The sequence below is a fragment of the Camelina sativa genome, chromosome 19, assembly GCF_000633955.1.
Source record: "Camelina sativa cultivar DH55 chromosome 19, Cs, whole genome shotgun sequence".
Taxonomy (NCBI): domain Eukaryota; kingdom Viridiplantae; phylum Streptophyta; class Magnoliopsida; order Brassicales; family Brassicaceae; genus Camelina; species Camelina sativa.
Genome location: NC_025703.1, coordinates 6,689,115 through 6,703,201, shown reverse-complemented (window position 1 = coordinate 6,703,201; position 14,087 = coordinate 6,689,115). Strand labels below are relative to the sequence as shown.

The window sequence follows — 14,087 nt, the reverse complement described above, 5'->3', positions numbered from 1 at the left end:
ACAAAATTTCCAAGAATACCACTCAATTTGGCATAAAGGAGGAGAGACATTATTGAAATCGTCGGGGGTAATTTTGTCCAGGAAAACCAATTAATAGAGCAAGATCCGCGCGTTTACAAAACCCATCCGAATAGGTAATCGGATCCTCATCATCTCCTTATATGCTAATCTGCATCAAAATTAAATAAGTTAGTGTGTATTTAAAACCCAAAACAATTGTTAGAAGCCCAAGCACATATCACATTCAATCTATTTTTAAAACGATTAAAACCCAAACAAATACAGAAATATACTTTCGTTTTTGTTAGTTATGATATTTGAATATATTCCATACGTTATTGAACATTCCTAAAATCAAAACTATAAATATACGGAATCACTAATTTTTTGCAATTATATCTATTTAATTTTATTAATATACAAAATATTCGCAGTCAGAAATTAATGTTAATCAATATATTCCAAAACTGTTTAACGTTTTCTAAGCAGCCCTAACATTCGTACTTCTCTATAAATAGAGTTCAACCATTTTTTGTCTAACTCATCAAACACACAACTCTCTAAAATTACCACAAACCTAGACATGGCTCATGGCTTAATCACAAGGTATATCCATAAGATAATCTTTATTCTTAATTCATATTTTAATCTTTATGTTTGAGAGTCTGTGTATGTAATCACATATTATATCTTAATCTTCCTAACTACTATACCATTATAATCCACAAATGTTTTTTCTTTTCTCATAATTTTTTTTTTGTAGACATTGCGGGACAAATCATAAAGAACTTACCTGATGACATTTTCTTAGATGAAGATTCATCTTTTTAAGTGAATTGACGCTTCTCCTTGGAAGCACCCTAATAATTTAATAAACAGTAACAATAGATAATAGTTTGGAAAATCAATCAGTCAAGGTAAGTTACTTGGGATCATGAGCTAGACTAAGTGACGAAGATTTTATCCAATGATTCAAAACCCATAAAAAACGCTTTCATCCGACGATCGGAGAAGAAAAGAAAGAGATGTCTTTGACGATGCCTTTAGGTTGCATGACTTATTACATTTTTCTATAATCCTCTGACACAAAATATAATAATAAATCCTATAAATTCTAATTGAGAACATTAATTAAATCAAATATATTAAAAACACAATATATGATCATCGGCGGTTTATCCGCATTAAGGTCTGTCGATATAACTAAAGTCTGTTGGGCATATTCAATTGCGGGTCTAAATATTTCAGTGAGAAAATGCATAGTTTATGGAAAATAAAACATAAAATAAATTAAAAAAAAATTATTTTAAAATAACATTATTAACTAATATCTGTATAATTTGTTATTTTATGTTTTTTCAATTAAAACACAAAATATGTTATTTTATGTTTTTTCAATTAAAAAAATTATACATATATTAATGAATAACATATTTAATTTTGAAAACTTCTTAAAATATAAACTATAAGTATAAAACATAAGAAGAACAAATTTAATTTCGGTCTTATACCATAACACGGGTACATACAAAACGATAATTTAATTAGATAAAATTTTAATAATTGGAACTTTAAAAAACAAGCAGATTAAAGAACATATATTTAAAAAAAAAAAAATTAAATTTGTGGTTTAAACCTAGTTAGATTCATTTCACAAGGGCGTGTTTTCGTAATGTTTCTACGTGCCGTATATCTTCAAAAAAGACCAACAATGATGAAACTATACGGCTGTGATAAATTATAATTTTCAGTACGTGATGATGATTAAATTAAGTGGTGTCTGTGAAGACACCAACAATGATGAAATTATACTGAAAATTATAATTTATCACAGCCGTATTTTTCGAAACATACAAACAATGATGACAGAGATTTTTGGAGAAGAAGCAGCGACGGCAAGAAATCAGTTTCTGTGGGGTTCATGATGATGGATAATAGGGTTTGTTCCTTGAAATTCATTCTACAAAGTATTTGCAATGACAACGAAGGAGGAGACTTGGTTGATCCGTCTGTAGTAAACCAAATAAGTATACTTGACCGAATCGACTACACTAATCTGGAGGTTGATCTTGAGAGACCGAGCAAAGCCAAAGAGTTGAGAATCATAACTGGAAGCGGGTCGACCAACAGAGAAAGGTATGTCTGCGGTAAGATCAGATACAACACTTATTCGAACATGGATCGAGGAGGTCCTTCTGACACCAATGTCAAGAATATGCAGATCCTTTTAGCTATGGGATCTTGTGCTAGGATTTGCAGGATAGCTGAGTTTGACATGTTATTAGGCAAAGCAAACCAAGGGCTTACCTCATACGAAGGCGAAGAGGATGGCGACAAAGAGAATGAGTAAAGTTGATGTTGCAGAGCGGGAAGTCCAAAAGCTGCAAGCCGATGATTAGTATCGCCAGAAGAATTAGCAAGTTCAGAGAGAACACAAAGGTAGTGTTGAACCCTTGATGAGTTCCTTGACGTAATTGCCAAGGCACAATGGTTAAGTAGTTGCTCTGCCCCTCTCTCTTCCTTGTTACCATCTTTGCAGCTCTTGTCACTAGACTTGTTTGAATTCAAGGAATGGTACCCCCAGTATTTCAGCCCTCTCCCCAGATCAAAATGATAGGACTGTGATATAGAAGAGTTTGTCAAGAGCTCCACCAGTTTCTCACTCTGGATACAGACATCAAAATCAATGATAAAAGGAATGGCGATGATAAATTTCTTAGTAATATCCCAAGTCCTCCTGTAATTGTAATTGAAAGAAGCACCTTCTTCATTCTTCAATCAATCATGCCATCTTTAAAATGATTTCTGGAAGTTTCAAGGAATTTATATAAATGGCAAGAAAAAGTAGCGTCTATTTGTGCTTTACATATATTTCTAAGGAAAACAATTCTTATTTTCAGAGCCTCATCAAACTCACATCAGCAGCGTGGAAGACTCCACCAATCAGTGCCGGCCATAGGAAGGTGCAAAGTATGCATTTGCACTTAAATTAACATAAAAAGTAGTGTATTTATAGGCTCAAAAAAAATTTCAAAAAACATTTATATGTAATTAAGGTCTATTTTTTTAAAATTGAACAGAGATCCTAACAATTTTTGGGATTTTTACTCCGGCCCTGCCACCAATATACACCGGTTTATGTAGTTCCACAAGATGCAAGCTTCACTAATTATGAATGTAGATTAGCAAGCATGAGAACTCAGAACATGACGTTTAAAAAGACTAAGCTGTACTTGATGCGGGATGTGACTTTATTATAGATTGAGCATTCAAATTAAACTCCCTCTCGTTCAGCTCTTATGTGGTAGAATATTAGGTTGCATTTTCCATTACAGACTGTTCAAACTTCAAACTAAAAGGATAGGGAGATAAAAACCGAAATAGATACATACTCTGATACAAGTATTTTTTACAAGAAAAACAAAATACCTCAGTAGCGTGAACCGAAAGTAAAACAACAAAGCTTTTGTTAGCTTGTCTCACGTGTTGGGATCATGTGTCCATGGCTCGTAAATGTATTTGGAGCAATTACGGCGGTATAAATAGGAATATCACCTCACTTTAGAACCGATCTCCATATTCAATTCTTGGAAGATACAATTTTTGGCTCTATTCTTGGAATATCATCAACTAACAGTATAAATCCTCAAAACATGGTCTTCTTCAAAAATGTCTATTGATTGCGACGCAAATGGAAGTGAATTAGTAAACCGGAGGTGTGAACATATATGAACTTAAACCCTTAACACTAAATAATATACTAGATAATGTTTCACGAGACACGTGGATTTGAAATTAATATAATAAAATATAATTATATACTTTTAAAAAAATTTAGTAATTTATTGAATAAATTGATTATTTAATAGTTTATAATACACAAATATTCTTTTAAATACGTATATTTCAAAACATGTACAAAAATTATAAAAAAATCCCTCAATCATGGTTTTATAGCTTTATTAGTTCCTTCGATAGTTTTTCCATTGTCCAACAAATACAAGAAACTTACCTATTATTTATTATTTTATTTTAGATTCAATATGGAAATAAATATTATTCGAGATGATTAATCGAAAACTAAAGACGCTTTTCGAGATGATTGATAAAATCATATATAAAAATCATATGGAAAACCTAACTTATATATATATTTACAATTCAAAATAATTTGGTTTTAATAAATTAATATAAACATATATATATATATATATATATATGTTAATTAACTATATACTGAAAATGATATATGATTAGAATAATATTAATAAGTGAATCAAAATTGAAAAATAGTTACATAATAATTTTATGTTAATTATTTATCTTAAAATGAATAAAAAATAAAAGCAAAATATAAAATACGCGACATATCTTAAGGATGACAAGTAGAATTGAAAATATATATGTAGTACTACTAATATCCCAAAAAATAAAGGACAATTTAGATGATATAAAATTTAAATATTTCATCATATTTTTTTTTAAATATATCATATATATATATATCATACACACATGTTGAACTTCTTATAAACATAATAGCATATGTTACACACATATTGAAATCTTACATAAAGTATATAAGAATTACCAAAATATGATAATTAAATATTAATATCTTTTATTGTTTATTCTATTTTTAATTGTCATTATATAATTAATCATTCATTAGAATGCTTTAAATACTATAGAGGTGAAAAAATAACATAAACACAAATAAATAATTGCAATTAAAATTTAGTGCCTTCAAATATGGATATGATTATAAATATGAGAGTTACAAAATATTTGATAGAATATGTTAGTTAATACAATGTGTGAAAAATTCATAAAGATAAATTTATTGTGAATAAAGAACTGATTTTTTTGGTTTGAATATAAAAATTTGAACTCACTATAAATATAAAATATTGATAGGACTTTTAAGCTAATCAAATTGTAATTTTAAATATACATTTTGTTCTCTCTTAGAACGAAATATGTATTCAGCTATTTCTCTATAAATTTTTATAATTTTATATATTAAAATATATTTTCGTTTATTATAATTAATAAAATTACAAAACAAATTAATAATCATATTACGTGAATTATTTCTATTGAAATGAAGAAATAAAACGGAAAATTATTATTAGAAATTATGGTTAAAAAGTAGAAGAAAAATTGAACATCTTATAATATATTACTTTGATTTAAGATGTTTTTTTTACAGATGTTAATTTTTTAGGTGACAATTGTAAGTTCTAGAAAAAAGTAAAATTGAACATCTTATAATATATTACTTTGATTTAAGATGTTTTTTTACAGATGTTAATTCTTTAGGTGACAAGTGTAAGTTCTAGAAAAAAGTTTTATAATAAAAACTCTATATTAAAATATACTTTAGTTTATTATAATTAGAATGAATTTACAAAATAAATTAATAATCATATTGTGTGAATTATTTCTATTAACGTGAAAAATAGAAAATTATTATTGGAAATTATGATTTAAAAGTAGAAGAAAAATTGAACATTGTTTTTTTTTTTGTAGATAATAACTCTTTAGGTGACAATGTCAAAATTTTAGAATGAACTCTTTTTTTTTTTTACCTCATCTCTTCTTTATTATATAAAATAAGCCCAGTTTTGGACATATATTTTTAACTGTCCAACTTTGTAACTAATGTATTTTGGTTTATTAATCAATACAATAAAACTTCATTGTTTTTCACCAGCGGTTGACACCTCAGTTTTTGTATCAGTTTTTGTATCAAGGCAGAAACTGACACATCAGTAAAAATAGCTAACCAATAAAATTATAACGATTAATACAGATCATATAACATAACACCATGGGCGACCAGTAAAAAGCCCAAACTCAACCGAACCTAAATTAAACAATCGAACACTAATTAAACAGCCGCCGTCACATGAATCTCCTTTCTCTTCCAGCCTCACCATCTGTCCACCGTTGATCAAAGCTTGAGGTCTTCAAATCACCACTCCAAGTCTAGCATATTCTTCCATGACTTTGTTCATTATGCAGGGAGGAAGCCTTAAGAAAGGATACGGACGCATCTCTGTCAATATTGGAACAGTACTGTATTGTTGCGCAACAAACGGATGACTCAACAGCTCTGCGGCGGTAGCCTTACATGACGGCTGCAAAGCCAAGCACCGCATGAAGAAGTCGTCTGCCACCGGAGATACAAGTATTGGAAGCCTCCACATGTAACAGTCTTTCATATTCAATGGACAACCTCCAAACATCTCAATAACCATACACCCTAGAGACCATATATCAACGGTCGAGGAGCCCATCACTCCATCCGGTCCAAGAGATTCTTGCGGCATGTACTGCTCCGTACCATGAAACAACGACTTAGAATCCGTACAAGGCTCTTTAGAGAAACCGAAATCAGCAAGCTTAAGATCACATGGCTCTCCAACAGTGGTGGAAGGGAAGACGTACGAGGACGTTGGCTGGCTTGAGGTCGCAGTGCACGTAGCCGTGTGAGTGAAGAGCCTCGAGTCCTTGTAGGATCATAAAAGCGGCACGTCCGATCATATTCTCAGGCATCGGCTTCCCACGAAACCGGGAGATCATATTGAAGAGAGTGCCTTTGGAGGCATACTCCATATAGATGTGACATCCTTCTTCTTCTGGTGGGGCGGATAAGTGAACAAAGGAGCTTAAGGGTTGGACGATGCGAGGATGGTTGCGGAAACGAAGCATGATCCTAACCTCTTTATGGTAATCCTTCAATTGACTGAACGAAGAAGATGACTTCTTTGCGTAGAGTCAGAAGTTTGAATCGCGTTGGAGAGAGACACACCTAAAGCTTCCTCTGCCAAGAACAGAGACATGCTTCATTGAAGACTCGACTACACGCAAAGGTTCTCTCATCATCCTATTCCTATTCATGGTAATTAACAGTACTCGATTTAAATCTAGGTTATGTTTCAATCTCTGATTTTTCTTCTACTAATTGGTCAGGTAAGAAAGCGAAACAATCAATACAACATGACACATCAGTATTTTAGTGAATTTTAGAGCTGACACATCAATTTTTTTTCTTCCAATTAAAACATTTTATTAACACACTTCATCCTATATTTTTAACATCTCAGCTTTGCTAATTAAAACAAAAACCAATTTTCTCAATAAATAAAATTATTGTTTTTGCCGAAGCATCTCTTTCCAGATGATTAACGACACTAAAAACATTCAATTGAGAGACAAATCACTCAAGAAACTTCCAAACTACGGGATTGGAGAAGATTTGATATTATGATATTGAAAAATATCAATATCTCTGGCTAGGGCAAGTCCACCTTCCATGAAAACTTGTGAAATCTTCAAGGCATGGTTCATAAATTTTTCTGACCTCTAAGATTGTCCGATCATCCAAAGACTTTCCGTAGAAGGTCGACTTTTTTTTACCTGGAAATCTAGAGAGATTGGGATTTAGAGAAATCACAAAGCATCTTACCGTCAAATGGTCAAAGTAGTCGTTTGGTATAATTAGATGAAACTTATTGCTCATATCCCTATTTTTATGTTCAGTGACTACCTCGATGTGACTGTAGGATCTTAAGATTACTTAACTTCATATATGTGTTGAAACTTAGAGCGAGAAAAATAGAGAAAGTTCAGACAAAGAAGTGAATTATTAACTTAGAGCTAATCAACAACGTTTTCTCTACCTTTGGCAAGCTTCATGCTTAATTTCACCAAATCTTCGACTGGTGGCACATCAACAATTTCCAGGTCTGACTCCACATAATTATCCATGTTTGTAAACAATTTTAATTCTTTTTAATTTGGTGGGTTTTAGACTTTTAGGTGTTAGTTATGTTATCATGACTTTACATGAAGAAATTGCATCGTTATGTGTTAGTTGGTTTTTATGATTTTAATCTCTTTTGATCATATGAGATTATTGATTTTTTAAATGATGTAGTTTGCAATATGCTACAACAGACCTTCCAGTTTTTCTACTCTGTTTTGATTTCACAGCAGAGAGGTTTGGGTCTCGTCTTCCGCTGCCGTTTCACTCTCATGATGAAGAGACTGTGTCTCTATCTTGTGTCAGACAAGAGCAGCTCGCCGTGTTATATCAACACTATGACAGGTTCTTGGAGATTTGGATCACCACTAAGATTGAGCCTAGTGCCGTGTCTTGGAGCATGTTTTTAAAAGTGGATATGGGACCACTCACTGGCTTTAAGTTTGGTGTTGAAGCTGGGAGTTTCCTCATTGACGAGGACAAGAGAGTCGCCGTGGTTTTCGATCTTGACGGATATAAACAAACCGAGACTTGTCGCTACCAAACAGCTCACATCATTGGACAAGATGGAGGATACTTCAAGTCTGTGAATATCAGAGAAGCTCCCAATGTGGGAAAACCTGACAGATATGGACATACTTTCCGTAGATATTGTGTCCCACTTGTGTGCCCTTCTTATGTTCCAAGTTTAGTACAGTTAGATTAGTTTAATTTTTTGTTTCTTGCATCTCCTTTTACTTCCATTCTTTCTTTTTATTTTTACTCTTCTTTCAAACATCATGTCCTTGTGAGCATGGCTATTGCTGTTAGTCGATTACAAGTTTGAAACCAACTTTTTTGCCTCATCCTGTATTCTTATATGATCATTCAATAATGTTTAAGCTAGCTGGTGCAGGTTGTGATCATTAAATAGTATTTTGGGATACACAAGGCTTTAGTTTGGAAGCTTTTACAGCGTAAAAGTAAGACAAACGTAAAACAGATGGCTAGCTACTTCCACAATGAACAAAAGGAAACTGCCTCTCCTTTCCATGTTAACCCGGCAAAGGTGTCTCCATCTTCCATTCTTATTTCCCAATTTTTGTCATATTTTCTCAGTAAAGATTTGGCTCCATCAATTGCATCTTCACCAAATGCTTCTGCGGCAAAACCAGCTTCTCTCATCCTCTCATACCATTTGTCTTTTCCTTCATCCATCTCTCCTGCATTCATCAACACCTTTGTTGCCTCTCCTTCAATTAGCTTCCTCTCTTCGCTATTCTCTTCTTTGAATCCTGAGCTTGTTGAATCCAGAAACTTCCACAGATACTCAAGTTTCCTGGAGAACGCTGCTGCAAAGTCCCCACTGGTATTGTCTTCTCCATTGTTCTCACAAAGAATTACTCCTTTTGGCCTTAATCTTCTCAGTGCCCTCAAAGCTTCGCTTCTCTCTTCAGGGATGCTATACTTCAGGTGATGCAGCCTAAACTGAGCACAGATTATCAAGGTCTCGTGAGGTGCGGTATCAATGAGTTGGAACTTGTCAATTACACTTATCTGGAGGTGAATCTTGAGAGACCGAGCAAAGCCAAGGAGTTGAGAATCATAACTGTAAGCTGACGGACCAACAGAGAAAGGTATGTCTGCGGTAAGATCAGATACAACGGTTATTCGAACATGAGGAGGAGGTCCTTCTGATCTGCAGCTCAGAGCCTCCAACAAAGTGGGCCATTGCATACCGTGAGAGACACCGATATCAAGAACATGCAGATCCTGTTTATCTATGGGCTCTTGTGCTAGAATTTGCAGGATTGCTGAGTTTGCCATGTTATTAGGCAAAGCAAACCATGGACTTACCTCATAGAACTTAAGCAAGGTCTTCTGAAACATCTTCACTTCTGCTGAAGCAAACGCAACAACGGGCGACGAGGATGATATTGATGGCAAAGAGGATGATGAAAGATGATGTTGCAGAGCGCGAAGACCAAAATCTGCAAGCCGACGATTAGCATCTCCAGAAGAAGAAGCAAGTTCAGAGAGAACACAAAGGTAGTGTTGAACCCTTGATGAGTTCCTTGACGTAATTGTCAAGGCACAAGGGTTAAGTAGTTGCTCTGCCCATCTCTCTTCCTTGTTACCATCTTTGCAGCTCTTCTCACTAGACTTGTTTGATTTTTTCTTCCTCCTTTCTGATCTTTTCACGTGTTGGGCCTCGATAACCTTTTCACTGCTCCTTTTCCTGGATTGATCGTTTGGTTGCTGAAGTTCAGGCAGAGGATCCAAATAAATGAATGGAGCTTCTGTTAAAACTTCCAGGTTAGTTGCTTCATAACCCACATATGCACTAAGATCTTGACTATAGCTTTGAATGAAACCATTTTCCGGATCTTGAGTCTGATCCCATTCCCACGTTTGAGACCCATCAAACTCGTGGAGCAAAAAAGAATCATCGAATCCTGGTAATGGGGATAAGGACACAGAATCCTCAAGCCAGCTTAGGACATGATCTAGAGTCTGGTTCGGTGGTTCTGTTTCTTCTAACGACATTGAATAGATGATGAAAAAGGTATAGTTTGTGACTAGGTGATATAGGTTAAGGTAAAAGATAAACAACAGTAACAGGAATAGAAAAGATACGGATGGAGAATTTCTAGATGAGATTTGAATATATATATTATGATGGCGTGTGGTCTTATATAGAGGAGTGTGTCGATAACTACATTAATGAGTAAACTACCTTTAGAAAAATGGTTATAAGGCTTGTGAAAGTATCATTTGAGTATTACAATTTGATTGGCATTCCACAAGTCAATTAGTCTCATCACATATTGCAATTTGGGACCATTGTTGTAGGTTGTACTATACTGAATATGTTGCATGTCAGAGATTATATAATGATATATTTTGGGTAGTACTATATCAAATTTGAGGGATTAAAGTATCAGATCTGTACAATGATGTTGTCATTAAGTAATAAACAAAAAAAAAGTAATAAACAAAAACAAAGCTTAATGTGGGGACATAATATGATGCATGCATAGAAGAGTCTGGTGTTATCTTCTTCTATCAATTTGGTCAGGTCTATAGGATAATATTTTTATTGTCATTAAAAAGTACTGGTTTGAATTTATAAACAATATTCATAACATTGTTGAAAGATTTAGAGAGATGTCCTGATCAAATATTGCTTCAAGCTGTACAACAAACTATTGTTTTGTGATGCCTTCATGCGTATTTGGTTGGTGAAGGAATGTTATCGTAACGATTTGGTTGGTTGTAGGAACTGAGAAATGATTGGAGGATATGTAAACGTCAAGACATAATATAACCTTAATAAAATGAGGCATAGACAAAGATGTTTTTGTTCCAACATGATTAAAATGACTGACATTTGACAAAGATGTTTTTTATGGTTTGGAAATAGACTAGAATAGGCAACAATATTGAGATGTAAAACCAAATAATTTATACATTACATAAAATCACAAATCCATGTGGATGCACACTTAATCGAAGTTTAAATCAAGTATAAACAATTCAGCAACAAGCACACTAGAAAAATGAAAAACAAGAAAAAGGAATGAAAACTGTTGAAAGATTTCAACTTCTTTTGCAGTAGAATGAAAGCAAACTTGAAAAACAGAAACTTTTATGGATCAATATATAGCCAAGGATGACTTCCCGTCATGATTCTCATCAACCACTTGCCAGAGTAAGAGTCTCACATGAGAACTGAGACATGGTGGTTTGATGGATAACCTGAGAACCCGTTTTGTTGGAACATGTCGTTGTTGTTCCCGGTTATGTCCTGTTGCCAGAACTTCCCCGGAGAGTTCTTGCAGACATGCGGTGAGCCCGAGAATGGAGGAGGTTTTGATTCTTGAAGCTTCTTTGTGTTGAGGAAACGCCCACCAGAGCCTCTAGCTCTCTTTAAGGCATGACGGTGGCGCGACTCGTGAAGGTATGGCTGCATAATTTTTCATACATAGAATTGGTCTTAGACATAATAGTTGAAACTTTCTGTAGTTCTATTAATATCATAGTGGTGCAACAGAGATAAACATACTTTGCGGACTTTGATGAGCTTGTTCTGAGCTTCGAGCTTTGCACGGTGCTGTCTACGACGTAGAATGGCTTGGTACTGTTTAGCATTGACGTAAACTGGTTCGTTCTCTGGAATGTTGTGAGGCAAAAGCATTCTAGAAGGAACCAACCCTCCAATTTGAGGATGCTGCACCTGCAAAGATTTTAATAACAAATAATTCGTACGATCAAGAAAAGTTTTAAGTTCAGTGAACTGTGACAAGATGCAACAAGAACAATTGCATGTGTATTACCGTGTGTTGTGATACATACGGAAAAGACAAGAAACCATTAAAATGTGGCGTTTCAGTGCTGTGTAAAGGCCAAGAAGCCGCCTGAGAGCATATAGACATTAGAATCAATAAGTACCTAGCTTTAGACTCAGTCTCATGTACGACAAGATTTACACTAAGGTCAAAAGATGATAGACTAATTAACCTCAATAGGAAGAACCACTGAATGTTGTGAAACCTTGGACAAGATTGACTTGGAATGACTTCTAATACGATTCTCCGGGTTTTCTTTGTAACCTGCATCAAAACAAGAAGCCATTCGATCAGCCAAAACTACTAACAGGCTAGCAGCTGACATAATGTGAACTCTTATTCAAGAAGTTGAAAAGTGGACCTGAGAGATGGGTAGCAATGTTGTGGCCATAACGAGTATTAGGTTCGCTTAAACTTGCAACTTCACTATATGACTCTCCTCCAGTGGACTGAGTAGAGGAAGAATCATGGTCCTGTAACTGAAAACCAGTTTGTTTCATCCGTGGGAAATGGGTAGACATCATCTCCATCGTCAAGCTTAAAGTGCTGTTGTCAGTCACGGAAGAAGATCCTTGGAGTTTTGAGTTAGTGAAGACAGAGTTGTCCCAAGAAGTTGCAGGATAAGGCAATGAACGAAACTCTTGCATTGTCTGAGACACTACTACAGTTTCAATAAGCTAATCTCCAGACCACAGTAGATCCATCAAGAGACAAAGAATACACCTAATAAACCAATCAAGTAACAAACAAGTCATGATAGATATTGCATTCACGTGGAGGAAGTAATCTCAAAACCATTCTTGATTCAAAAGAAAAAGAGCAACAAAACAACAGATCTAAAGAGCAGATCCGATAATCATACTAGAGATAAATAGCAAAGATTCAAACTTTGAGAATCAACGGCCTAACTAACAAATCAGATTAAAAAACAGATTTTTGATTAATCACTGAACATGCAATTCCACTAACTCAATCGACATAAGAGCCTACGAACTTGGGATGATCCAATGAAAAAGCGAGAAAAAAAACAGAACATACCTAAAANAAAAAAAAAAAAAAAAAAAAAAGAAACAAACAAACAAAAAGCATTCAGATTTTCTCACCAATCAACCCAAAAAAGGGAATTTTTATTTGTTGTTTTAGTACCCTCTCAAAGCAAAGCAGATTACAACAAGTTAGAGTCAAATAGAGAGCGACCAAACTTACCCAAAAATTAGAGAGAATCTATCTTATGGATTTTGGTGTGAAGATGGAGAGAGAGAGGGAGAAAATTAAAAAAGATCCATCCATCTATTTGAGATTATGCCATGTCTCCTTCCTCAAAACATGGCTTCTTTCTTCTTTTATCTCTCTCTCTCTAAATCAATTTCACTGTCTCTGCAAAATTTGGTATTTTATTATTATTGTCTATGGCTAAAAAAGCTTTTACCAATGTTTATGTTTCCCACTACTAAATTCACCATGAACAAACACTACCTTTTAAGCTAACAGTACGATTATTTATTATTATTCGTTGTTTACATTACGAACCACTCCTTGTCTTCTTCCTTAATTTTTTTTCTATTTTACGTCCCTTAGTCAGTATAACTCATTTAGTCATTACGAAGTAAGTAATAATCAAATCAAAAAACACCTTTTTTTTTATCAACCAAAAAATTAGGAACAAAACATATGGAAGTGAGAATAATCATATTGATGTTGATGTTGTGTTAAAATGAAAATTAGTCACCTAATAACATTTGTTGTAAATATGTTTTTTTGTTTTAAATAAATTCACAGCCGCCACATCGCTGTTCCTAAATCCACGCGCTTGGCGAGAGTGCGTGATATTCACGTCTGGTGTTTTTGGATGTTGAAACGGAACCACGCGTCACAACAACATTAGAGTAAGACTGTAGGACACACACTTCCTTCTTCTTTTTTAAACAAGTTTTTTTTGCCACACTTTTTGTTTATTTCTGCATGGATTTTTTTTTTTTTTTTTTTTT

The 14,087-nt window shown here is 34.0% G+C and overlaps 3 protein-coding genes and 1 pseudogene across 4 annotated transcripts; 1 reads left to right on the top strand and 3 right to left on the bottom strand.

Moving 5' to 3' along the window:
* Positions 5,973-6,906, bottom strand: LOC104767499 (annotated as a pseudogene).
* Positions 7,941-8,616, top strand: LOC104765208 (F-box protein At1g10895-like; the record flags this gene model as incomplete). The annotated part of the gene is made up of 1 exon (XM_019240715.1): positions 7,941-8,616. A coding segment is annotated over one exon (537 nt), but the record flags the coding sequence as incomplete, so codon positions are not given.
* LOC104765207 (scarecrow-like protein 29) lies at positions 8,762-10,735 on the bottom strand. The gene has a single exon (XM_010488887.2). It carries the CDS (start codon positions 10,295-10,297, stop codon positions 8,762-8,764), a length of 1,536 nt encoding a protein of 511 aa, XP_010487189.1. The 5' UTR covers positions 10,298-10,735.
* Positions 11,194-13,530, bottom strand: LOC104765206 (nuclear transcription factor Y subunit A-6-like). Of its 2 annotated transcripts, none has more exons than XM_010488886.2 (6): positions 13,306-13,530; positions 12,461-12,822; positions 12,272-12,363; positions 12,088-12,168; positions 11,817-11,987; positions 11,194-11,717 (listed from the first exon to the last, which is right to left on the bottom strand). In XM_010488886.2, the coding sequence occupies exons 2-6, from the start codon at positions 12,744-12,746 to the stop codon at positions 11,472-11,474; spliced, it is 876 nt and encodes a 291-aa protein (XP_010487188.1). In that variant the 5' UTR covers positions 12,747-12,822; positions 13,306-13,530; the 3' UTR covers positions 11,194-11,471. The 2 variants fall into 2 exon arrangements, with proteins under 2 accessions (XP_010487188.1, XP_019096259.1); XM_019240714.1 differs by lacking the exon at positions 13,306-13,530 and adding an exon at positions 13,203-13,273.

Coding starts and splice junctions, on each gene's coding strand:
- LOC104765207 (XM_010488887.2), bottom strand. CDS start 10,297: ATGTCGTTAGAAGAAACAGAACCACCGAACCAGACTCTAGATCATGTC.
- LOC104765206 (XM_010488886.2), bottom strand. CDS start 12,746: ATGCAAGAGTTTCGTTCATTGCCTTATCCTGCAACTTCTTGGGACAAC. Junction 11,988..12,087: donor CGTATGTATCACAACACACG/GTAATACACATG, acceptor AAATCTTTGCAG/GTGCAGCATCCTCAAATTGG. Junction 11,718..11,816: donor AGCTCATCAAAGTCCGCAAA/GTATGTTTATCT, acceptor AAAATTATGCAG/CCATACCTTCACGAGTCGCG.